Source organism: Astyanax mexicanus, chromosome 4, assembly GCF_023375975.1.
Source record: "Astyanax mexicanus isolate ESR-SI-001 chromosome 4, AstMex3_surface, whole genome shotgun sequence".
In the NCBI taxonomy this organism is placed as follows: Eukaryota; Metazoa; Chordata; class Actinopteri; order Characiformes; family Acestrorhamphidae; genus Astyanax; species Astyanax mexicanus.
The window spans coordinates 7,298,414-7,323,476 of NC_064411.1; the positions used below are offsets into that span (position 1 = coordinate 7,298,414).

Sequence of the window (25,063 nt, forward strand, 5' to 3'; positions counted from 1 at the left end):
AGCTATAACACACAAATTGCCAAACTGAGTTCCAAACAGGCCACAGACCTTTTTTCACTTTTATCATAAATTAACTGACTGAGAAATTCATATCACCTCCATGAGTGCACATGTTTTTCAGCTAAACAGTGTTATATAATAACCCTTATCAATATTATCAAGTTATTTACATTACACATGGCATAAAACTGACAGTGAGCCCTAATGAAAAAGCAAAATGTAATGTAGCTACCAGAGTTGGCATATCCAAGAAGCGTGGGTATTCCTCAAAGATTTCAGACAGGGAGGGGGAATGTTTGGCTATCCATGATCTGCGTCAGGTGAAGGTTTTCTGCATTGCTGCTTTGATCGATGAAATGTTGTCTGTAGAAGGCCTGAGCCTTTTCATCAAGTTGATCCACTCACTTGTCCCACTACCATCTTCCTCCTCCTTGTCCGGATTAGGACCATCTTCACAGCGTCGTTTGTTTGATCTATAACACCGCTGACCATCTTCTAGCTTTCGACGAATGTAGCGCAGTCTCATTTCCAAAAATCCAGAATGAGAATCTGGATCGTAAAAGTGCTCCTGGCATAAAAAAAAAGTCAAAAGCATAACAGAAAAAACAGTAAGAGCAGCTACTGGTAAGATAATGTTGTTAATAAATAAGAATAACATACATCTCTATATAAAACTATATATTTTTAAATGTTGTACTAAAGCTAAGAGAAATGTACCAAACAAATCACATAAAAAATACAAATAATTAGATGCCACTTCACTTTTTACTTTTGGCATTTAACTGCAGTACAAAATTAAGAAATAAAAAAAATGGCATTTACAAAAGATGCTAGAGACACTGTTGCGTTTGTTAGTCTTAAGGATTTAAATTTTTTTTGTTTCAATCTCTAGTTTTCAGATTTAATTTATGTACACAAATACACTAATTGACATGAAAAAAAATATCTGAAGAGCAGTTTTATTATTATTTAAATTTGAGCAGATGCTTATCCTTACATAAGCTAACCACAACATAAATAACATAACATGCATGAGCAAGAATCATGCCCAATTTTAAAAACAATCAATATGATTTTGTACAATCTACAACTGAGAACCAAAGCATGTGCTTACAAATCCTTCCCCATTTCCATCCACCTGGACTCTCAGGGAAGACAGCGATGATGTTCTTTGCTAGAGCCACTTTTTCAGTACTTGTTGGATAATTAACAGAAGAACAACAAAACCAACTCAAAACTTAAATATAAAGCATTTACTCTGCTGTACTTTAGCAGTGTTATACAAGCCACTATAATTTGCTGTATTTTTTTTTTTTTTTTACTTTTCTTGAATATGTTAAAAAGGTGGTTTGTTTTACTCACAATCCATGCTTTTCCACCAGGTCAGATCCGCACACTTTAACAAGCTTTATTCTTGCTTTTTCTGTCACAGTGCCTTTGGTTTTGAGTTCATCAAGTGTCTCTGGTGCTTTCTTTTCCAAAATGGACCTCAGTTTTTCATGCTCTTGTGAAACTTGAGTATGCTGCACAAAGAAAATCAGCATCTACTAAATGTACTTTCTAAAAAATATATATATATATATATATAAATGTAAATACCTGAGCTTGGGACACTGAAGTGGCCATAGGTTGAGATGATTCAGTCTCTTTGCATGATAAGAACAGCTGGAATCTATCTAAGTTCCTGATGTCTACAATCCTATCTACGTCAATAAATTCCTGAAATTGTGGGTTGAATTTCAGAATTCTCACAACAACATATCCAAGTTGTTCTGCCGATGCTGTTTCAATAAGATGCTCAGTGTTGCCAACATCATAGATCTTCCTTGAATATTCTCTCTCATCCCTGTAGATGGTGGCAAGAACTTGAAAAAAAACTTGTTGCAGTTTCTTGGTTCTGAAAACAAATTTGAGAAGAAATTAAACATGAGAAATCTTAAAAATATAGTGCCTTAACTAACTTAACTTAATCTCCAGCACGCCACTCTACTCTCACAGATAGCTAACTAACTGGGTTATCTATGCATTTTTTTTATTTAATTAAACTATTGAGTAAACTATGGAAGCATGTTCCCGCCGCCTAAAAAAGTAAAAATAATCCAGCACATTTTTTAAATTATTATTAAGTAAACTGCTCTCATTATTTTGACTTACTAAGTCATTATTTTGAGATAGTAAGTCATTATTTTGAGATACTACGTCATCATTTTGTGAACTGTTTTCTGCTGTAACAGTAAGGAGTTGACTAATTGAGTTCCACATCGCTGTTCTGCTCAATTATACACATACATACCATACAGAATAGTCGGAGCCACAGCCACTCTCTTTAACGCACTAAAATAGAAGTCCAGTGTGTTATTAAATTAATCTAATCTCTCCGGAGGCTTATTTTGATATTGTATGATTCTTCTAAAAGCACCAATATTTCTCAATACCTCAGAATATTGAAATAGTGGGTCTGTCCCAAAACCTAGGGAGCATAGACAGCATCTTACGTCATTGGATGCGCGTTCCCAAGAAGTAGGCTGTCCCAATTCTTAGATACCTTAAAATGCTGTCTACTAAGATACCTTATTCTGACCCTGTAATAAGAGAGCATTAGACCCTTCCTCAGCCGGTAAGGCAATCCCATGATGCAGCGCGGGGCAGCACCGCATAGCTCAACTTCTTCCATAATGGCGGACGGAAGTGGATCGGCCTGCGGCGAAGTCATTTTCAAATGTAAGTTATTTAAGTTTTTATAGCGTAAGTGTGGTGTTTCAGGAGTTTTCTTGGCATAAAATAACATAAATTAGCGTTTTATTTGTAGTTTTGGTTAGTTGGTGGCCGTTTTCCAGTTTTTTATATATCGAGGTGTTAGCATTTATGCTAGCGGGTTCTGAAGCGCCAGTGCATTGTTTTAGATGGGCTGATGCTAACTAGCCTGTTAGCTCAATAGCTAAGTAGCCTCACTGGCGATATTCAGCGCTTTTTTATCAGTCGCCGTAAAATTTTTCTAGTTAACTCAGTTAACCCTTTCTTTATAGTTAGTTAGACCTGTCGGGTTTATACGATCTGTATGTGGGCTGTTTAACGTGATAGCCAGTGTTCAGATATACAAATTACTTTCACTCTTTTAGGGACCAGATCAGCAATAGAAGCCTTTATAAAGGCTCGCATAGAGAAGGAGAGGCTCTTCACTGGGGAGAAAAACTCCGCTCTCTCAGCTTGGAAGTAAGGGCTTATTTTAGCTAAACTAGTTAGTTATTTAATGATAATATATTATTATTCTATTGCATCTTAAATGATGCAGCTGTTACACTTTGATAAATTAATCCAACCAGCTAGCTAACTGCTTATGATTACAGTAATAAAACTATAGGTTTGTGGCAAATAAGTTGACAGAAAGCCTGCTTTAGAAAACTAAATAGTTAATACGTAACTAATGCATTGTCAGTTACAGCATAACTAACCTAATATTAAGCTAAGAATTGCTTAAGTTATACATTCATGCATTTAGGTATCTTTCTAAACTAATAAAAAAATGTAGGTAGATATTGCAAAATATTTTCCTGAACTATAAAGCATCTTAATGCCATAATTTGTTTTTGTTTCTTCTTTGACAGGACTATTCTTCTGGAATTGGGGCTTGCGGACAAAGTTACGCCCCAACAAGCCAGAAAAAAATGGGACAATCTCAAAAAAAAGTACAAAGTAAGTTCAAAGATTAACCTGAAATTGTGTAGAATAATGAACAATGTATTTTATAGATTTTTATGTACTGATTTGAGTGTAGTTTACATATGTTAATAATTGTTAATGTTAAAGTAGAATTCAGTTAGAGAGGATAGCAGATTGAGGTTAGATTACAGGTTTAATTTTATTTTAGGAGCTGAAGTGTCCACCTTCAGGGAGTGGGACAGACAATGGGGAAGCCACTGCAGCTACTTGGCCCTGGTTCAGCCTCATGGATGAGGCTCTTGGCAATCGACCATCGGTCACACCACCTTTGCTAATAGTAGGCTTGGGCGATAATGTAAATTCAGACAAACGATTATCGTCACCAGAATTATCGCGATAAACGATAATATCGTTAAAAATGAAAGAAAAAAGTACCCCACGCGACCGGATTTGCCCCTCCAGTACAACGACGTTTTCTCGCCATATAATCTAGCAGCCAGTAAATGTGTTAAATTTTTTTATTTAATTACCGACACATCCTGACAGGTAAGCATGCAAGTTATGCTTAAAAATAGTGCTTACAGGATGATGAAGTACATTTGCACGTGTTTCAGAGATGGTGTCAACCAGAACTTAAATATGACAGAAATATTTGAGACACTGTGTATAATGAACGACCTTAATGACAGCTTTTTTAAGTACAGACATAATATCACTGGGATTTGTAAAATTATAAGCCAGGCAGAATGTTTAAAATGAACATTCAAATCGACATGTAAATTAATAAATAATGGAGACAGTTCTTCAGTAGAAAAATCTAAATAAAGAAAATTTAACAGATTAAATTCGTCAATATTCAACATGTATTTTAGATTAATAAAATGGTAGGTTTAAAAAAGGAACTCTTTTTTTGGATTAAGGTAGGCGTATTATTTTAAAATATACAGAAATCTTTAAATTAATAAATAAAAACACCGATGGTTTAACTTTAGGCTATAAAAACTGTAATTATAACTTTAACACAAAAGTGACAGACTGCGCTTAGTGCGCTATCCTTTGTAATCAACTCACCCATTTAAAGCAGTTTGCCGTATTGGATGCTGGATGAAATGAGAATCAGAATCTACTGTGTTTTTAGGATTCTTTTTTTCTGACATATGTAACTTCTAATCTAAACGTAAAGTCCGCTCTGCACCGCTTCTATACCCGCCTCAGATCCAACACTCCCTCAATTTCCAGCAGCGAAAACACCAGCTCATGTTTTACGTGAATGCAGCGCTTAGCTCTATACATTTGTAAAAAAATATATAAGGAGTTCGTTAAAAAATACAACAAAAACAGATAAAGGCATGTTTAAAATATAACTTATAAACACTTCTTATGTATTATTTATAATTAAAACCTTATCCTTGTGCATTTTTTATTAAGTTTTTATAAAACAAGCCCTGGACTGCTCGAATTTCAGTCTACTTAGATGCATCACGTCGACTTTCACGGGCAGCCCTAACTGTTATTATTATTATTATTATTATTATTATTATTATTATTATTATTATTAAGTTGTAGTACTATTTTATTTTTGTTAGTTTTTTTTTATTTCTTAATTGTTTTTATATTTGCTTTTTAACAGAAATGTCCCGTATTTGTTCACTTTTTTACCAACAAGCATTCGTGAATCACAGCAATTTAAATTAAATTCGACAATTCGTGTTTTAACACAAATATTTTATTCTGCTTTATAGCAGAAAATTGTGAACTTCAATACAATCCAGGAAAATTGGAAATCTTGTCTTATAGTTAACAAACTAAATAAAGTTTTAAACATAGAAGTATTCGTTTCTTATTATTACATTTTAAAGTATAGAAAATAAACCTCTTACACCACTAGGACAAAAAAACGTTTTTGCAGCTGGCAAAAATTATACAATACACACATTCGGTAGCTACATGTACCCTTTAACTGCTCTGTGCCAGCACGCTTAAGCATTCTTTGCGAGGAAGACAAGCATGTTAACCTTGTCGGGTTTAAGATGAGAGCGTGAGGGACTAACAACATTTCCAGCTGTGCTGAAAACACGCTCGGATGGGGTGCTTGTTGCGCACACACACAGGTATTTGCGAGCAAGTCTTGCCATTATAGGCAAGCGTTTACTGTTTGTACTGACTGGATGAACTGCTTTCTCCTTTGGTCAGACCAAGTTTAGCACACTCATTCGGATGATGTATCCTGAGATGCGCACGCAAATTGCTGGTATTGCCGTCCTTTGTCATGATCGACTTTCTGCACAGACGACATTTAACTGCATTGATGTCTAATGGTTCTCCATGTTCATCTGCTTGGAAGCCAAAATACTGCCAAATCGGCGAGGTGACACCTTTCTTTTGTACAAGATCCTCCATTTTTCACCGTCCACCCAGGAGAAGGTCACACGGAGCAGTAATTAATTTGCATGTACCCAGCATTCAATTCCGGAGTTAAACTCTTTGTTCTGATATAATCAACTTACGTTTTAATTTGAAGCATATTATGTATGTGTGGTCTAAAATACTACCTTTTTTCTTATGGCTATGAACATGTCATAGATTAGATTAATGAAATAATGTGGTTGATTAAAAAACGGACCCAAAAAAAAAACACGTGGTTAACGATAACGCACCTCATATCGTCACTGGCTTAAATTATCGCGATATTCGATAATATCGTTTATCGGCCCAAGGCTAGCTAATAGCCTCATCTAATGAGGAGGAACCAGGGCCATCTTCTGTTGTGGCATCCCCGTTGTCTGAGCAGAGAGGAAGGAAGCGGCAGGGAACTCTTCTTGACCTCCTGCGAGAGGACATGGAGAGAGAGAGGGAGAGAGAAGAGAGGCAAGAGAGAGCAGAGCAGGAGCGGTCAGACCGCTTGTATAATCTCTTAGAAAAGCTTGTTAATAAAATTAACTAATTTATTCATGCATATTCAAAAATTAAAGTTGCTGTTTTAAGAACTGTCATTTGTGTGTGTGTGTGTTTTTTTTTAAAGCAGTCATGGTAAACTAATGCATGCCTTGCAGGTATTCTATACTGAAATTTACTTAATGGGTTGTTCGTTGTAGATTAACACTTGCTGAAATTCATACTCTTGAAGTGCATTTTTTATTCTAAACACACTAACAGAACAAGACTAATATTAACAGTGAGTAGAACAAGTGAACTGGTTTAAAGTAGCACAAATAAGACAATGGAATAAGACATTTTAAACTAGAACATTAAACAAAAATGATTGAGGCTTATACAATATTTACATAAAAAATATTTACAGTGCAAATGTAACAGTTAATGAAAACCGAACTGATCTATTTGTTTCCAGTTTGATAAAATTACTGGACACCAGCAATGTTGGCACAAAGTTGCTCTCGTAATTGGTGGCCACTGACAGCTGTGATGTCTTCTTCCTGCACATCAGCTTCCTCATCTTCATCTGCTTCCTCCTCAGGCTGAACAACATCTCCCGCTCCCATGCAGATGTTGTGCAGAGTGACACAGGCAGCAATCACCTCTGGCACAAACCTTGGATTTACCTCTTGGGCATGCAGGAAAATTGACCTCCATCTGGTCTTCAGCATCCCAAAAGCACGTTCAATTATAGAACGTGCCCTTGCATGATGCCTATTGAAGGCCACCCTCTCTTCTCCTCTGACAGGCTTCTTGAATGGAGTGATGAGGGCTATGGGCTGAGAGATGCATGGGTACCCACCATCACCAAGTATCATGTAGCCCCTGGGTGGGAAAGTGGCCTGCCGATACAGAGTGCTGTGACGGAGCACCCGTGCATCATGTACTGAGCCAGGAAAGCCAATAAAAACATCCAGAAACTTTGCCTGGTGGTCACAGACAGCCTGAAATTGCACAGAGGGGTAGAGCTTCCGGTTTCTGTAGCACTGTGCATCAGGTTCTCCAGGGGCTTTGATACGCACATGGCACCCATCTATGGCACCCACTACAGAGTGAAAAGCTGTATGGTTTCCCAGCCTCACGAAGCCATCAGAGATGCTCTGCAGTTCTTCGGGTTTTGGGTGCTGGATAACTTTGGGTAGGATTTGCCGCATTTCACTGGCCATTCTGTGAATTACACGGTGCACTGTAGAACGGGGCATAGCAAAAGCACGGGAAACAACGCGGTATGATGTGCCACAGGCCAACCAAAAAAGAAAAACTAACACCTCAATGGTCCCCCCCCAACCATGGGTGCCTTCGTGCTTGATAAGTTGAAAAAGCACTTTCAGGGATTCACGGCTCAGGCGAAAGTCAGGCTTGGTGTCTTGGGTGTCGTCCAGAAATATTCTCAAAAGTGGTACACTTCTGTTCAGAGCACAGTATCTTGAAGGTCTTTCTCCCTGCAAGAAATGAAAAATTGATTATATATATGCTGTTTGTGTATTTATTTATTTATTTACCTGTGTGTGTGTGTGTGTGTGTGTTTAAAGAATAACACATCTGTTTTGTAAATTAACTGTTCACACAGGTTCTATTTATTTATTGTTAATAAATTAATTGTCTGCATGTGTATAGTTGTATCACTTTGAAGTTAGCATAAAATAAAACGTGTATTTGCAAAAACAGATTAATGCTATCCTTTAAACATACCTTTCATGCTTAAAAGACAGCATTTGTCTGTCTGCATATCAACTTTTTTCCCCCACAATTTTCAATTAATTGAATGCTGTATCAGCTTGATTATATATTATATACTTGATTATATACTTGATTATATAACTATCTAATCAATATAATTGTATTAAATAAACAATGTAGGTATGCTTCTTAGTGTTATGTACATATTGTTATAATAATTATTATTATTATTAATAATAATAATAATAATAATAATAATAATAATGATGGCTTAGTTAGCTAATTGTTCATAAAATACTATAGCTTTTACAGTTAAATAATTGGGGGGTGGGGGAAGCTTTAATAGTTGAATTTTTACCTCAGTGTATGAGAGAAAAGTTTTTACCTCAGTGTATGAGAGAAAAGTTTTTACCTCAGTGTATGAGAGAAAAGTTTTTACCTCAGTGTATGAGAGAAAAGTTTTTACCTCAGTGTATGAGAGAAAAGTTTTTACCTCAGTGTATGAGAGAAAAGTTTTTACCTCAGTGTATGAGAGAAAAGTTTTTACCTCAGTGTATGAGAGAAAAGTTTTTACCTCAGTGTATGAGAGAAAAGTTTTACCTCAGTGTATGAGAGAAAAGTTTTTACCTCAGAGAAAATCTGAGCAGATCTTACCTGTTCAAGTGCAGAAATCAGCGCTCTTCTTCTTAAATGTCGGTGTCTGGCTGCAGCACGTCGGCTCTCACGTCTCTGTCGCTCTTCCTCCAGCGCAAAAACTATTAAAAATGCAATAAAAACGGCAAGAGGTTCGTCCATAATGCCGGTAGGGTGATGAGGTGGTTCCCGCGGCTGAGGTAAGTAAACAGTGGGCGCGTGCTGTGGGCGGGGCCAAGTCGTGACGCAGTCGCTGCCTAACTAGAGAGTCCCAATAATGTGTCTTATAAGGCTGGATGGCGGTTAGAACGCTGTCTAGTTAAACAGCTGTCTACGTAGTCAGTGCCTACATAGAGAGCTCACTAGGTTTTGGGACAGACCCACTATCTAAAAATAATGACATACTATCTCAAAATAATGAGATAGTATCTCGAAATATTGAGATAGTATACCAAAATAATGACTTAGTATCTCAAAATATATAAATATAATATACTTAATAGCAAAAAAAAAAAAAGGGCTGGATTATTTAATTTTTTTAGGTGGCAGGAATGGGCTTCCATAGTTTACCCAGGCAGCTAGCTAAGCTAGTTAGTTAACCTAGGTTAGCTAGTCATGCACCAAATTTAGCCAGCTAGTTAATGTTGAGCTAACACTGTTAAAAACAGGCTGCTAATACCAGCTACGTCCCTGTTTTGGCGCCATTTCCTGACTAAACAATGAAGTCGAGCTAAAGTTACACTAGCTGGCTGTCTTATTTGGAGAACTAGCTAGTGTGGGAAATCTTACGAAGAAACCCTGTTTTACCTTGAATGTATTGACAAACATCTCACAATCATGATTACTTATCTTGGTATCTAAAATTACATAATCATCGTGTGAAACCTTGTATTTTATATGCATTAACCAATACTTACACCATATTTGATCATTTTATCACTCACAGTATATTTTACACGCATTTATATAAAAGATTAATCAATAATCACAATATATCCTTTACACATATAGTAAAACATTGTTTGATCAGGCATGTGACTAACACAGACCTTATTATGACAAATTAACCAACATGATATATAAGGCATATATTAACACATAGGATCTATTATATGGCGGACTAACCACACGCTGCTAACACAGTAACAAATAACATATAGAACCAATTGTTGGGCACATACAGCTTATGCCTGAAGCATTTAGTTTACTGCATGTTTCTGACTGACAATCAATCATCAGCCAAGTGCACTTTGTACGAACTGAATTGATACAAAAGAGACTTGGGTACGAACAGTGCAGCCTTACACTCTGTGTGTGCGTTGTTTTTCATCTCCCAAAGCGGGATGGGAGCATGCACATGGGGAGGACGACACTTTGTAATTATTAAAACAATACCACACTGTTTTTACCGGACTCGGTCCAGTCCTGAAGACAATGCCACACTGTCCGATTGGAGACAGTCAAGGTCAAACACTAGTGGTGTGATCAAACCTGGGAAACTTCAGTGCTAACACGTGCATGCTAACATGAGATGATTTTAACAACGCCTCATCAACAGGCTTTACGTCATTTTGGGGTATAAACGTGGAGTCAGATCAGAAGGGGGGTCAGAACTCTTACTGAGACGGCTGTAACACTGTCTTATATGTATTGGTTCTCCTGAATATTCAGTACTTGGTAATAAATACTTGGTTGCTTTCAGCTTCACTCCACCTGTCTGACTCTCTCTATCAAACGAACACGCAGGGGAGTTGTACCCCGGACGAGAGGTGGGAGTAGCCCACCTTTCATTTTCTTTTCTACAACACTAGCTAACACGAATTTACAACTTAATATATTTTAAAATCCAAATCCAGCATTAAGGCTAATTTAGCTAACCTATGTTGGCTTACTAGCTAGCATTAGTAAGCTGGGGTGAAGTCTCCTCAGCTGTCTCCTTACTTCGTCTGCAGTAAAGTTTGGTGGACTGGTGGAGCTGATTTGTCTGCCAGCTGATAGTGTTGATGATGAAGATGGTGGAGGTGAGGGTGGTGTTGGTGCTGATGAAGATGGTGGAGGTGATGGTAGTGGTGATGAAGATGAAGATGGAGGAAGTGAGGAGGATGGTGCTGATGAAGATGATGATGGAGGAGAGAGTGGTGGTGGTGATGAAGATGGAGGTGAGGGTGATGGTGGAGTTGGAGGTGATGGTGGTGGAGATGATGGTGATGATGCAGGAGGGTAGGAGGAGGGGGCAGCAGGAGGACATTCAAACCTGTTGTAAAAGTTGTTAAACTGGTTTGCTCTGTCCACACCCCCATCTACTGGATTGCCGTTGTTGTTCTTGCACCCAGTGATGGTTTTCATCGCACCCCAGACTTCCTTCATGTTGTTATCTTGCAGCTTTCTTTCCACCTTTTTCCTGTAAGACTCCTTGGCCTCTTTAAGACGTACCTTGAGTTCCCTCTGTACGCGCTTTAGCTCTACCAGATTTCCATCTTTGAACGCCCTCTTCTTTTGGTTGAGGAGGTCCTTGACGGTACTGGTAATCCAGGGTTTGTTGTTTGGAAAGCAGCGTACAGTCTTTGTGGTAACAGCAACATCCATACAGAAATTCAAGTAGTCTGTAACACAGTGAGTCACACCCTCAATGTCCTCACCATGTGGGTGCAGCAGCACGCTCCAGTCAGTGGTGTCATAGCAGTCCCTTAGGGCTTCCTCTGCTTCAGGAGACCAGACTCTGAATGAGCGTGTGGTAGTGGGCTGCCTTAGCATACAGCAAGTTTATGGTTCTGTTATTCCTGGTTGGACAGTCCACAAACTGGAAAAAGGCAGGCAGGGTAGAGTCCAGCGTTACGTGATTAAAATCTCCAGTAATCACATAGAAGGCGTCAGGGTACTGGGTCTGCAGCGCTGCGACGGTGGAGTGGATGACGTCACACGCCGTCTGCACGTCCGCTCTCGGCTGAATGTAAACACAGACGAGGATCGCGTGAGAAAGCTCCCGCGGCATGTAATAAGGTCGGAGACTCACCGCTAAAAGTTCAATATCCTGACAGCAGATCACCTCCTTCACGCTTACATGTCCAGGGTTGCACCATCTGTTGTTAATGAAGAGCGCGATCCCCCCACCTTTCCGCTTGCCGCATAGCGCCGGGTCCCTGTCCGCTCTCACTGTAGAGAAGCCGGGTAGCTCCACGTTAGCATCCGGCGTGTCGGGGGTGAGCCAGGTCTCGGTGAAACACAGCACGCTACACTCCCTGTAGAGCTTCTGATTCTTCACCAGACAGGCTACCTCGTCGGTTTTGTTGGTCAGTGAGTTTACATTCCCCATAATCACCGACGGAACTGAGGGTTTGTACCTCCAGCGCTTCTCCGTCCTCTTAGCCGTTAGCTTAGCTCTGGCCCTGCAACCGCGGTATTTCCTTCTCAGTTCCCCCGGGATTGTGTGAACAATGCCCCCACGTCCCGCGGGTCGTAGAGCCAGCAGTTCTTCACGGGAATAAACCCGACATTCCTCGCTGCCCCGCATGCTTATGATAAAAATATCCTTAGGATATAAATAAGATGCACACTAGATGTGTGTAGTAGCACAGAGACGATAAATAAACGTAAAAAACTTGAAAAAAAAAACACACAAAGGAGACGGAGTTACTGGAACAGGCAGCCACTCGCGTCGGCGCCGGAAGTTGTACATGGGCACCACATTAGATTTAATCCACCGGTTGACACTTCATTAGAGCGGTTTTTGGGCCACGGTATCGGTACGGTTTCGATATATATTAATATTAGAGCTTAGATTACCTGCCCAGGGCGCCGAGTGGTCCAGCGGTCTAATGCGCTGCCACTATGAGCGGGAGGTCACAGGTTCGTACCCCCTTTCATGCAGCTTTACCATCAGCTGCCGGCGCTCAGAGGGAGCAAAATTGGCCCTGCTCCCTCCGGGTGGGTAGATAGCGCTCTCTCCCTATCACGTTTTAAGGTGGCGCCGGGTGGCACGAGGCGTCTGTGAGCGGATGAATCGGACCCTAGCCGCTGTGCTTTTCTCCGAGCGTGCTAGCTGCTCAGGCAATGATTCATCAGCAGCAGCTGAAAAAAAAGGCCTGACTGACCTCACACACGTCGGAGGAGGCGTCTGCTCATCCACATCCTCCAAGAGTCACAGGTGCCACCGGTGATGGGGATGCACAAAAAGGGGTGGGTCAATTGGATAACCAAATTGAGAGAAAAAAAAAACAGTTTATCTGCCCGGACCCGACCCGACCCAAGATTTCCCACCACATTCCTCGGGCACCAGGAAATAGTCTGTGACACAGGCACCTATTTTTAATGCTATATTTATTTTATATAAAGCTCTGGCATGATAATCACAATATAACCAAATATCCAAGTATTATCATTAACAAAAAACAAATGAAATAACAAAAAAAACATTTTTGTTTACTAAAACTAATAAAAAACAGTAATTAAAAGAAAAAAGTAACTTAATGGAACTGAATTGAGAGTTTATAAAACTAACTACAATGACCTGAAATTGAAAATACCCTTAGTTTTTGTGTTTGTTAATTTAATTTGTTAATTTGTTAATTTGTTAGCGCTATTTCCACTCCAGCAGTTTAAGAGCAGGTGGTGTTGATGGTAGTTGATCATTTTGGTGAAAATTGGGGAAACCTGTAGAGTTCACTCTAAAAACCAACTAAAACTAATTGAATTGGATGAGAAAAGGTGAAAATAAAATAAAATTAAACTATAATGAAGCATTCAAAACTATTATAACCTTAAGTAACAAAACAAACTGTTTAAAATAATTCACCAGTTAGAATGTTATAATCATGCAGATCTGGGAGCTTCTCCACTTGTCCGCGTTTGACGAGTAGCGCTGTGTTTAGCTGTTCTTACACATTTTTATTAACTGCAACACTCTTTCAGTGTTTGCAGTGTTCATTACATTATTCTGAACAGATTTCGCTTATTCAAACAGCCGAAAACAGCCAGTTTATGGTGGTGTGGAGAAGGAGAAACACTCACTGCAGCCACCAACTGCCTGGCCATTCAGTACCAAAATTAAAAAACGCGGGATATGGAAGACTACTGTAGAGATGTTTTCCTGTTTCTTTTTCCTTCACGAGCAGCCCGAAGTTCCTCTTTCAATTGAAGAATTTCCCGGGCACAGCGAGGGTTACAGCAGGTCTCCCCCTCCTCCTGCGGCTGGGACACTGTAGAGCTTAGATTCTCTGCCTGAACCGGACTCGAGTTTGGATCGGGCTTCGGGTCGGGTTTGGGCAGAGAATCTAAGCGCTACAGTGTCCAAAGAGATTTCCCACAGCATTCCTAGCAAACCCACTCCAAATACAACTTAAAACTAACTGAATTTTAAGAGAGAAAGTGAAAACAAAATAAAATTAAACTATAGTAAATTGTTCAAAACTATTATAACCCCGTAATTTACAAGTTAAACTGTTTAAAGAAAGGTGCCCCAGTTAAAATGTTATAATCACACAGCTCTGGCCGCACAAGCCAGCTGTTCTTAAAAAAACATTTTTATTAAATACTAGGTTTATGCTCCTGTGTTTCATTGTTAATTACCATCATTCTGAACAGATTTTGCTCAAAACAGGCAGTTTAAGGGACGAGTCGGCTCGGGCTCATAATGACATTTTATGGGTCGGGTGGGGTCGGGCTCGGGCAGAACGTGCACAAGCTCAGGCAGGGTCGGGTCTGATTTTTTGGGCCCAATCTAAGCTCTAGAACACTGGGCTTGGCTGTGACTGTGACCCCGGGGCGGGCTGGGTTGGACTGTGCTGCCGGATATGTCTCCCCACACACGGGGCAAAAAAAGTAATTAAAAAAAAACTTAAAATTTTAAAAATTAGGAATGAAGGTGAAAATATTACTTAAATGTAATTGGATTACTCGCTGCCACTATGAGCAGGAGGTCGCATGCAGCTCATGCAGCTTTGCCATCAAGCTGCCAGCGTTAGAGGGAGCAAAATTGGCCCTGCTCCCTCTGGGTGGGTAGATGGCGCTCTCTCCCCACATCACTCCTACGGTGATGTCTGCAGCACAGAGCGTCTGTGAGCTGATGTACCAGAGCCGAGCCGCTGCGCTTTCCTCCAAGCGCGCTGGCTGCTCGGCAATGCTGCATCGGCAGCAGCTCGAAAAGAAGCGGTGGCTGACTTCACATGTATCGGAGGAAGCATGTGTTAGTCTTCACCCTCCTGATGTGTTGAGGTATCACTAGTGATAGGGGGAGTCCTATTGAATTTGTTGGGTAATTGGCCGTGTAAATTGGGGAGAAAATGGGAAGAATTAGAAATAAAATTATAAAGAAAAAGAAATGTAATTGCATTACTTAGTTGTCATCGCAGCATTGTCCGACCTGGACGTTATTACCGCTCCCCTCGACCCTGTACGTTCTTTTCACCCTCATTGGCTAAAAAAAATATTTCAATACAGTTCTAACTATCATCTAAACACACGGAAATCGCCAATATTCGCCCTTTCCCTCCCAAAAAACAGCTAAAATCCAAAACATAACCAATTACCACTGACCTAAATCACTGAAACAAAGCAAACACCCTCTAACTTTAATAAACAGACTCAAAACAAACTTCTTTGATGGAATCCTGAAATAGAGATAAGTTATAGAGAGACAGGATACTTCATCTTCAGCAATTAACACTTTATTAAAACAGAGCTCTGGGAACGACTTCCACTCACAAGGAGTTCATTTCTTTCTTACACATACAGTTTGACTAACAATCGGCTGGTCTTGACGACCAGGCGCTAACGGCCAGATCTTGCAAGTAACAGACCTTTAATACAGAGAAGTATTTTAGATAACTTAATGAGTTTGTGTCCTTTGTCTCAACTGCCTTCCTCCGCTATGTACAGTGACGTCCTTCTGTAGATCCTTCAGGCGCGCCTTTATCTGTGCATGGATCCTTTGGAAGTCCCTCACGCTGAGTTTTGTTTGGGTTGCAGGCAGGTTGTTTAGGAATTTGAAGAACTTGTGGATGTTTACTAGATTAATTCTTATGGTCGTGGGTTTCATTCGGTCTGTTTTCAGAACCTCCACCCACCTGTAAACAATAGAACATAGAACAAAATACAAACCCAAACAAACAGTTAATTTAACTCCACAGTTGGATAACAAATTAATGGTAAGTATAACTTACGCTAATTAAAGATAAGTATAATTTTTAATACTTACTCTGCAATCTTCGTTGAGTTGGCTAAAAAGGAAAAGTCCCCCTTCAGGAGCTTGCCCTCTCCTGCAAACAAAAGAAACCTGCGGACATGGCTCCGGCAGGTTTTGCAGTTGTCTTTCACTTTGCTTGAAGGATTGGCCCCAACACAGAACACAAAAAAGTCTTGTAGGACTTGTTCTGTAAAACATAATTTTTACATGAATAAAATAGTTAAAATTGGAAAATATTTTTGCCTTTAATATGAAAAATGATAATAGATGCACGTACCATATTTTGGGGCATGCTCTGTTTCAAAATCATCCTTTCTGGAAAATTTATTTCGGAGCTTCTTCTGGGGGCTTGCCATGTAGAGCTGCGCCAGCCTGGAGAGCTCCTGGCTTTTATGCTGGCAGTCCTGCCTGGGGCATTCTCCCTTCCCCAAACCCAGACGTGCCTTGAGCTCCTGATTTTCTCTCAGAAGCCGCTGGCAGTCTGTGTTTGAGCAGTTGGGTGTGAGGTCCTTGGTGGTCTCTGCCGGCGCTGGCTCTGGTTTGACATCTGTGGACATTTCAGGTGTTTCAGTGTCGGGTGGGATGTCTATGGACCTCCCCAGGACTTCCGATTTCGGACTGGAAGTCCGCCGAGGTCCCTGGCTGCAGGCTGGGTCCGCCGCTGCTGGTGCGTCGGGGGGTGGTTGGGTCCATCGGTCATCCTGGGTGGTCTGCCTGCCGCCCAAATCCAGCACGCTGACCATCAGCACCTGGGGATGGGTTGCCCTCAGTTTTCCTAGCTGCTCCAGGATGTATTGTTTTTTGCACCTTGTGATGATGCTCTTAGCTTCATCGGGCTATAAAACAAGTAAACACATAACAAGACATTAGCTTATAAGCATCATTACTAACGTATTACAAAAATCTTGAAATAAAAAGCGAACAATTTGTTTCACATACCGTTTTATCAATGTGGCATTCTGCGTAATGCCTGTCGAGCCTTTTAACCGTTTTCCTGCATTGAGGCTCTTCACATCGAAACAACCCCTTTACGCTAAATATTAATAATATATTTTAGTTTATGCAATTCCGTATAAAAATATGTATAAATAACATTTTTACAAGTAGTCGAGTATTAAGTATAAAAGTTGCTATTCTGTTATGTTTTATAAGTAGTAATTACCGTCCGCTGGAGAGGCTCAGGAGCAGGGCCTTCTCTTTGGGATTCGCCACGTTGTGGAATCCCGTCAGGTGCTTAGGAAGATTCGAGTATGTGACGTGGCAAATAGGGCACTGCTGGTGCCTCATTGTGTCCTCTAACCAAAAATGTGCCGATTTCTGGAAAGAAGGTGGATTAAGCGTTATAAGCTAATTCTCGTTTTTTAAGGAATAACGGGGAGCAGTTGAGACATTAGCTGTGCCTCGCTAATCCTCCTTCTGCTCTCTGATATCACGTTCGCTTTTGCGCAATAACAATATTTTTTTTAAATATACAGTACAGGCCAAAAGTTTGGACACACCTTCTCATTCAATGAGTTTTCTTTATTTTCTATTTACATTGTAGATTCTTACTGAAAGCATCAATACTATGAATGAACACATGTGGAGTTTTGTAGTTTAACAAAAAATGAGCTGAACCTCCACAGTCACCGGACCTGAACCCAATCAGATAATTTGGGGTGAGCTGGACCACAGAGTGAAGGCAAAGGAGTAACAAGTGCTAAACACCTCTGGGAACTCCTTCCTTCAAGACTGTTGGAAAACCATTTCAGGTGACCACCTCTTGAAGCTCATTGAGAGAATGCAAAGAGTGTGTGTAGCACTTTAGGCAGGAACGTGTGACACATGTACACTAAGGTTACACAAATTAACAATATGGACCATAATAATGGACCAGTTAGGTTTGTTCTGGGAGCAAAGTACATGAAATAAATGTGACCAGGGATGTGGCAAGTTATAAAATGTATTAAATGTTATTAAAAATGCAGTAGTCACAAAGTACAATTTTCCCCAGAAAAAAAAATCTTAATGACCAAACCACAGGTAAATGTTCACTTTCAGTTCCAACTTTAACCTTTCAGTGAAAGTATCAATCAAACCTAAACACCCATTTCTTTTTTTCCCTAGATTTATTTATTTAACCTTGGTAAGTATTAACTATTACTATTAATTACAGACTATTTACAGTTATTTTATTAACTAACTAATTATTTATTTCTTCTTTTCTAGGTTCCCTTTCATTATTACACTTATTTTATGAGTCTAGTGTGGGGGAAAATCAACATTTATTCCATGTATTCCTGATTTACTTCATGTATTCATAATCAATTATACTGATTATTCCTGTTAATCATTCAATATTCATCCTGTTAATCATTCAATCAGTATTTTATCATTGAGTGTTATGTGAACTTATATTCTCTGATAAGGCCATTCATTCAGACTTAAGGGCAAAGATTATAAAAGCAGGGGTCTGCCTGGAGACTAGCGGGTCATAGCAAATGGTGTTTTCTGATTTATGAATTATTCTCTCCTAAAAAGCTTATCTTCTGGTACGTGCAGTTTCTGTTCCTCTTTTTATATTTGGTAGTGATCTGTTCCAAACAGATCACGAGTTTGGCATTACCTCATGTATGAACGAGGACTGTATAAAAATGCCCAGTCGACACAGAAAGGGGCTTTTTCCGACTTTCCTGACTACTCTCATTCTTCATCCATTGCTTTTGCTTTATTTCTGCTTTTTGCAACTTCAAAATAAAAACCTTCTCTTTTTGGCATCCCGGCTCGTTGACTGTCTTTGTCGATTTCCACGACAAATTGGCGTCCCTGCGGTGGGCTGCTCGTGCACCGGGACCTCTGGACCCTGCAAGAAAAGCGGAGGACGCTCTTGGGTTAAAAAAAAGAAACCCAACCTTAGAACCTCAACTGTTTTTTAGAGGAAAAGGCGTTTTCTCTGGGGGTCGAGGGGTGTCCGGGGCCGCTGCAGCCGCACCACGTGTGAGTATATTTTTATATCTTTCTTCGTCTGGTTTGAGCCCCCTGGCACACAGTCTGAGTTGATGTGAAGAGGTTAGAGGCAAAAGGAGGAACCTGTAATTCTTTGGTGCTGTGTGTTTGCCTCAATCCGAGATTTGGGGCATAACCCAGAGAAACTGGTTCCTGGGGCCGGATAACCCGCCTTTGTATGACGATATTTAAAGGTTAAAGATTTTTTCCCCTGGTTTTTTGTGAGAAAACGGAGGGCACAGTCTGACGGGGCTGTGAGCACATAGGCACAGCGATAGAGTCGCGAACCTGCTGGTAAAGAAAAATGGATCGATCCCTCATCTGTGTGTTGAGAGCGGGGGGTTTCGGGCCAGAGGGGAAACTTTGTTAAAGTACATTTTTCTAAGGGGAAATGAACGGGGATGCCGAAAGACAAGTGTCTTATAAATTTTTTTGCTATCTAAATTTTTTTTTGGCTTTGCTCCGCACCGCTTCCGTTCTTTTCTCACTTCTAAATTTTTCTGTCTGGGTTTTATCCTCTCGTCTTTTCCTGTTTAGAGTGAGTGAAACAGAAGTGTGTGCGACAGTGCGACTGACAGAGAGGAAAAGAAAAGGGTGTACGAGTGTCTGTTAAAGGGATTAAAAGTGTACCTGTGAGTGTGAAAGTGTGCGGGTCCAGTTTTCCTGAGAGAGAAACAGAAAATGTGTATCTTGTGTTGGCGGAGAGAAAGAATGTGTGTGTGGCAGTGAGTGAGAAAGTGTATGGCAGCGAATTAAAGAGTGTGTGTACGAAGTCGTGAGTGACAACGAAATAGGAAATGGATGAGTCCCACTGCAGGGGAGGAGTCCAAGGTGAAGTAGGTGGAGTTGGTCCAGCCCATTGGTTTTAGACTGAGAGGTTGGTTATTTGTGAATTAACGCTTGTGAGATATCATAGAAAATAGAACATAAGTTCAGTAGGGAAATAGAATAATACACAGTGAAAACAGGGGAAAAAGGCTTTTGTATGGGTAGATATATATATATATATATATAAGAAAATATAAGGATAAAAAAAAAAAAAAACCTAACTATACAAGGTAAAGATCTATCTGTAAATGGAGCAGTGCAGTAGATGTTACTAACGGTCATAAATAATTAAATAATTAACAGAGTAAAGTGCAATGACATCTATTATGACAGTGACAAATGTGAAATAGAAATATAATATAATATACATATGCATACGCTATAAGACAGTTCTAAAATAAAAATGTGAAAATGTGGATACCCAATCATGAGTACAGTGTACTTTAATGTAAGCAAGGTTGGGAAAAATGTTAATATAAATAATTAAGTTGTTGAATAATGTCGGAGAGGTATGTGACTGGATAGAATTTATAGAATTTAATAAAGGGATTATGGGGTTGGTTAGCAAAACAAATTAAAAATAAAAGTAACTGGAAATTCCAAAATATACTATGCCATGCAGTACTGCTGTGTAAGATGTCCTCAGAGCAGGACAAATAAACATGGTTTCTTGTTTGATTGTTAAATAAATAAGTTTAATAAATAGAAAATGCTACATAGTGAATAGTGAATGAATTAATGAGTGAGCCATTCCAAACACAGCTTTTTATCAGGTGATTTAGTCAATTATCTTACTATTCGTTTCTCATTCAGACTGATCTCAGTTCAGTCCTAGCTGAATGAGACTTATATAAGACGGATGTAATATCTAATTTCTCTATGTTACATTTTGATCCTCATAAGAGGGATAGTTGATTTCAGAAACCAATGAGAAAAGACCTTATTTATTTGAAAATGAAGGTCTTTCTCATTTTAAATAAGGGGAAATAAAATGTGTTTGAAAATGCAGCTCTCTGTTTTGCTTTACAGTATTAAATTAGACTAGAAAGAGATCTGGAAAACGGCATAGATTTAGTTTTCATGCTTATACAATGCCACCTATAAAACAAATGCATAATTTTCTGGCTGTAGCATGAACAAAATCAGCTAAGCAATATAAAATTGTTTCATCTGCATAATGGTAAAGTTTGCAATCTGAAGAAGCAGAGCCAGTAATATAATTTATATGTATATATTAAATAAAACTGGACCAAACTTTAACCTTGTGGTACATCTGTGAGATACAGATGCCAAATCTGAATAATTATTCATTGACATGCACTCTTTTGGGTCTATTCCAGAGCAGTGTTATCAAAGCAAATAATTTAAGCTAAATTCAGTGGAAGAGAAGGGGTGATACTGATGGTAATAAGGACAATCTGTATACAATAATAACAAATAATAAACCATGGGTACTCGGTGCCTTGCACAGGCTTTCACGGCGAACACCAGAGTGTGAGTTTGTGACAGTGTGACATACCTGGGTTTGTGCTCCCTGCAGAAACACTACAGCACTGAATGTTGATGAAACAGTGCTGCTACGCTGTGTGTGGTTCAGTGGGCTAGGCTGGTTAGCCAAAGACGGGTAAGATCCCAACATATTACACAGGGACAACCTAAGACAGGCACAGTCTCGATCTGACCACCACATGCATTTCAACAGAACACGGAGAAAACATCGTGGAAGGGAAGCGCAGCCCAGGGGGGAGTGAGTGGATGAATGACGTGATGGGGTGTGTGTTCAGTGGAGGCCTGGGCAGGGTAGACCGGCCCAGTGGACAGTAAAGAGGGTGAAGCAATTTTGTGTTAAGTTCTCTGAAACAGAAATTCTGTTTCAGAAAAAGGGGGAGATTTAAATAGATGATCATTATTACCACCATTATTTGCCCGATAATTATTTTATACTTTTTATAATAATTATTTTATACTTATTATTATTATTATTTTTTTTAAACCTATTACCTTTTTCATCCCTCACCACTATTACTAAAATGTTTTGACCAATAATTATTTTATAGATATAGAGCATTTTTTTTTTTAAACTTTTAGCTTGTTTTATCTTTTAAAGTTTGGTTTTAAAACAACCTCTATGCAGATGAGCAATTACTCTCAGCAATATTGTAACAGTCTTAACTTTAAGACACACCCAATCTTAATTTAAAAAGAAGAAATAAGAAACTTAGAAATCACAAAATTGAACTTTCACTATTCAACATGTGAGCCACTTTTGGAGCAAGGGAAACAGTAAGTGGGATTTGATAAATTGTTTAAGGAAATAGATGTATTGTTGATAATTGTGAAAAGCAATCTGCTTGGCATTGTATATGCATAAATACATATTGAAAATATTGAAAAGTAAATGTAAAGCATTGTTCGGATTTATTTGCTATAATAACGTGGACAAAGCAAAGCATAACATCTGTGTTTATTAATATTGATAATATTATTGTCTGTAATGGAACGATTGATACAGAGAAAAATAATCACGTTCCACTTATCCCAATTCTTAAAGCACTAAATAAAATCAACTAAAACTAGAAATCAAGGCTTTATAAAAATCTTGGGAACTGAATAAAGTCAGAATCATAATTTCTTAATAAATAGCACACCGCAGAAAATTAAAGTGGCAGGTAAAATAATATAGCCACAAGCGGTGATGCAAAAGTCCAAGCAAAAGTAACCCAAGAAAGCCCAGTACATCAACATGGAACCATTCCTGAGACAAAAGCCACATTATGTGTAGTTTGTGCAGAGTTTAAAACTTTGGGCCCTGATATTATATCAATCAGTGTGGAGATGAATGGGAGAATAGAGCAGCTGATCATTAAAAGTTTGCATGGAGCAATGATAATAAACATGATTCAGATATATTTCCATATGTTTGTTCCTTATTTATTATCTATGTAGTATTATCAATACAATATAAGAAGATATGCAGGAAGCATTCAGTGGTAGGTTTAACAGCAGGTGCGTTTAAAGCAGCAGCTTTGGGCTGTGAAGCAGTAAAATATGGTCTGTACAATGATGCTGCAGAATTGAGGTGTGTGATCTTTAACTTTGGTAGTGTTTGTGAGAGTGGAAGTAGAAGTGTTTGAGTTTGTTTATGTGTACTTGTATGGGTGAAATTGTGTGTGTGTTTGTGTGTGTGCATGAGACATAGTGTGTGTCTAGTGGTAAACTAGGTGGTGAAAATTGGAAGTGTTTGTAAAAGCTAATTTGGCTATAAGAGATTAGTTATAGCCATGGGGAAGCAGTTACACTGAAAGGGAAAGGGATGTGAACAAAAGTAAGGTAAAAGCCAGTAATTAATGGTGTTGATAATTAAATGTTGCAATTTAAAATTGAAAAATGACTAAATGTTAGGGATTTAAAGCACTTTTGACAGTAAAGATCATGATTGAGTATAACTGAAAATAAGGACAACCGAAGAAGGTAAGAAAACAAAATTGGGCTGAAAATCTGTGCACAGACAAAATTTAAATATGAAATAATTAACTTCCAAGGGGAAATTAGAGCTCAAGTTAAGTGTGATAAATGTATTTTAACCATGTATTTTAACTTGCAGGAAGGAGACACGGAGGACGCCTTAAAAAACTTCCAAAATGAATAGTGAACCTTAAACATGATTATAACGAATACAAAAGTCTCGTTTCAGATCTGTTTACACAGGGGGAGAAGGAGAACGTGGTGCAAAGGTGGAGCAGTACAGACACAAAGTCAGGGCTCCTCCGCCATTACGCACGAAAGGGGAACGAGCATGGCTGGATTGAGCTTTTCCAGGTGACTGAGAGAACAACGTATGCAGATCAACTGATAGGCGAGGGTTCTACAGCTGTACAACAACAGAGATCGCTCACAGAGCAAGCGGGAGGAGACGAGAGAGCAGCAGCAAAAAAGTCTGACCCTCAGCAGGCCGCAGCAGGAAGGAGGGGCAGCTGAAATTGCCCACAGCAGCAGACAGCACACAGCAGTGTGTGACGAGGAGAGGAAGTGAGGAAGTAACTGATTGAGCAACGTTTCGTTTGCGTCAAAGTACACTACATACAGAGAGTCTTAAACACATCTCATTAAAAGAATACACATAGTCTTATCACACACCAACTCATACTTTTCATTCACTGATATTGCAGACATCAAGAGCCAGAATAAAGCTCTTCGTACGTGGGGCTGAGGTAGTCTACGAGAAAAAGGAAGCCAAACCACTATAGACGATGATTTTCATGTATTTTTTCCTTGTTGCTCTGGGAGCAGGACAACAGCAGGACATTGTGCATTTGACCATCACAGATATCATTGTAATCAGCATTTATGTGTTGAAAATTATTATTATTATTATTTTTTTTTTTCTTATTGTTTAATCAAAATGAAAATTTGATTAAAAGGGGGGAAATGTGAGGGAAAATCAACATTTATTCCATGTATTCCTGATTTACTTCATGTATTCATAATCAATTATACTGATTATTCCTGTTAATCATTCAATATTCATCCTGTTAATCATTCAATCAGTATTTTATCATTGAGTGTTATGTGAACTTATATTCTCTGATAAGGCCATTCATTCAGACTTAAGGGCAAAGATTATAAAAGCAGCTTCTGCCTGGAGACTAGCGGGTCATAGCAAATGGTGTTTTCTGATTTATGAATTATTCTCTCCTAAGGAATGGCAATTAAGTTTGCCTGGAAACTGTTTTTTGTCATAGTAAATAGAGCTTTCTGATTTATGAATTATTCTTGACTTTTGCTTATTCGTGCATTTTCGGTTCCTCTTTTCAAGAGAACATCTGTTCAGCATCCTTCCTCCTGTAGGCACGAGGCATGTACAAAAGTGCGAGTCAAGAGAGACTTGGGGCTCTCTGACTTCCTCATCTGCTATCGCTTGCTTGCTTGTATTTTTCCTTTTGCAACTTCAAAATAAAAACTTTCTCCTTTTTGGCATCCCGGCTCGTTGACTGTCTTTGTCGATTTCCACGACACTAGTTAGTATTAATAACTGCTCTCTCTTTTCTGTTTTGCTCGTCTCCTTAGTGTGTGTGACTTTATCAGTTTGTTGGAGTTTCAGTACTTATTAGCTTTCTTATTATTTTTTTATCTATATAAAACATTTAGTAGCAAAATATAGGC

The 25,063-nt window shown here is 39.1% G+C and overlaps 6 protein-coding genes across 11 annotated transcripts in view; 4 read left to right on the top strand and 2 right to left on the bottom strand.

The window, feature by feature from the left end:
• The window catches only part of LOC125801377 (zinc finger protein 239-like), a 503,775-nt gene that overhangs the window by 189,666 nt on the left and 289,046 nt on the right, over positions 1-25,063 (top strand). The gene's annotated exons all lie outside the window — the stretch shown is intronic.
• The window catches only part of LOC125801193 (zinc finger protein 585A-like), an 84,482-nt gene that overhangs the window by 46,369 nt on the left and 13,050 nt on the right, over positions 1-25,063 (top strand). The window lies entirely within an intron of this gene.
• LOC125801286 (zinc finger protein 239-like) overlaps positions 1-25,063 on the top strand; it is a 297,606-nt gene that overhangs the window by 46,358 nt on the left and 226,185 nt on the right. The window lies entirely within an intron of this gene.
• The window catches only part of LOC125801152 (uncharacterized), a 261,943-nt gene that overhangs the window by 195 nt on the left and 236,685 nt on the right, over positions 1-25,063 (bottom strand). The window contains exon 5 of the transcript XR_007438630.1: positions 233-430. The gene's annotated coding sequence lies outside the window, so the exon portion shown is untranslated. The remainder of the gene's footprint in view (positions 1-232; positions 431-25,063) is intronic.
• Positions 2,523-7,703, top strand: LOC111195766 (uncharacterized). The gene is made up of 4 exons (XM_049478384.1): positions 2,523-2,721; positions 3,120-3,213; positions 3,606-3,693; positions 7,136-7,703. Exons 1-4 carry the CDS (start codon positions 2,631-2,633, stop codon positions 7,178-7,180), a joined length of 318 nt encoding a protein of 105 aa, XP_049334341.1. The 5' UTR covers positions 2,523-2,630; the 3' UTR covers positions 7,181-7,703.
• The window catches only part of LOC111189801 (uncharacterized), a 253,995-nt gene continuing 244,485 nt past the window's right edge, over positions 15,554-25,063 (bottom strand). For both annotated transcript variants that reach the window (XM_049477653.1, XM_049477654.1), the window contains exons 2-6: positions 17,250-17,404; positions 17,027-17,120; positions 16,365-16,923; positions 16,100-16,274; positions 15,554-15,968 (exon numbers count right to left, since the gene is read on the bottom strand). In XM_049477653.1, coding sequence (XP_049333610.1) covers positions 15,731-15,968; positions 16,100-16,274; positions 16,365-16,923; positions 17,027-17,120; positions 17,250-17,374 — 1,191 coding nt within the window. In that variant the 5' untranslated portion in view covers positions 17,375-17,404 and the 3' untranslated portion in view covers positions 15,554-15,730. The remainder of the gene's footprint in view (positions 15,969-16,099; positions 16,275-16,364; positions 16,924-17,026; positions 17,121-17,249; positions 17,405-25,063) is intronic.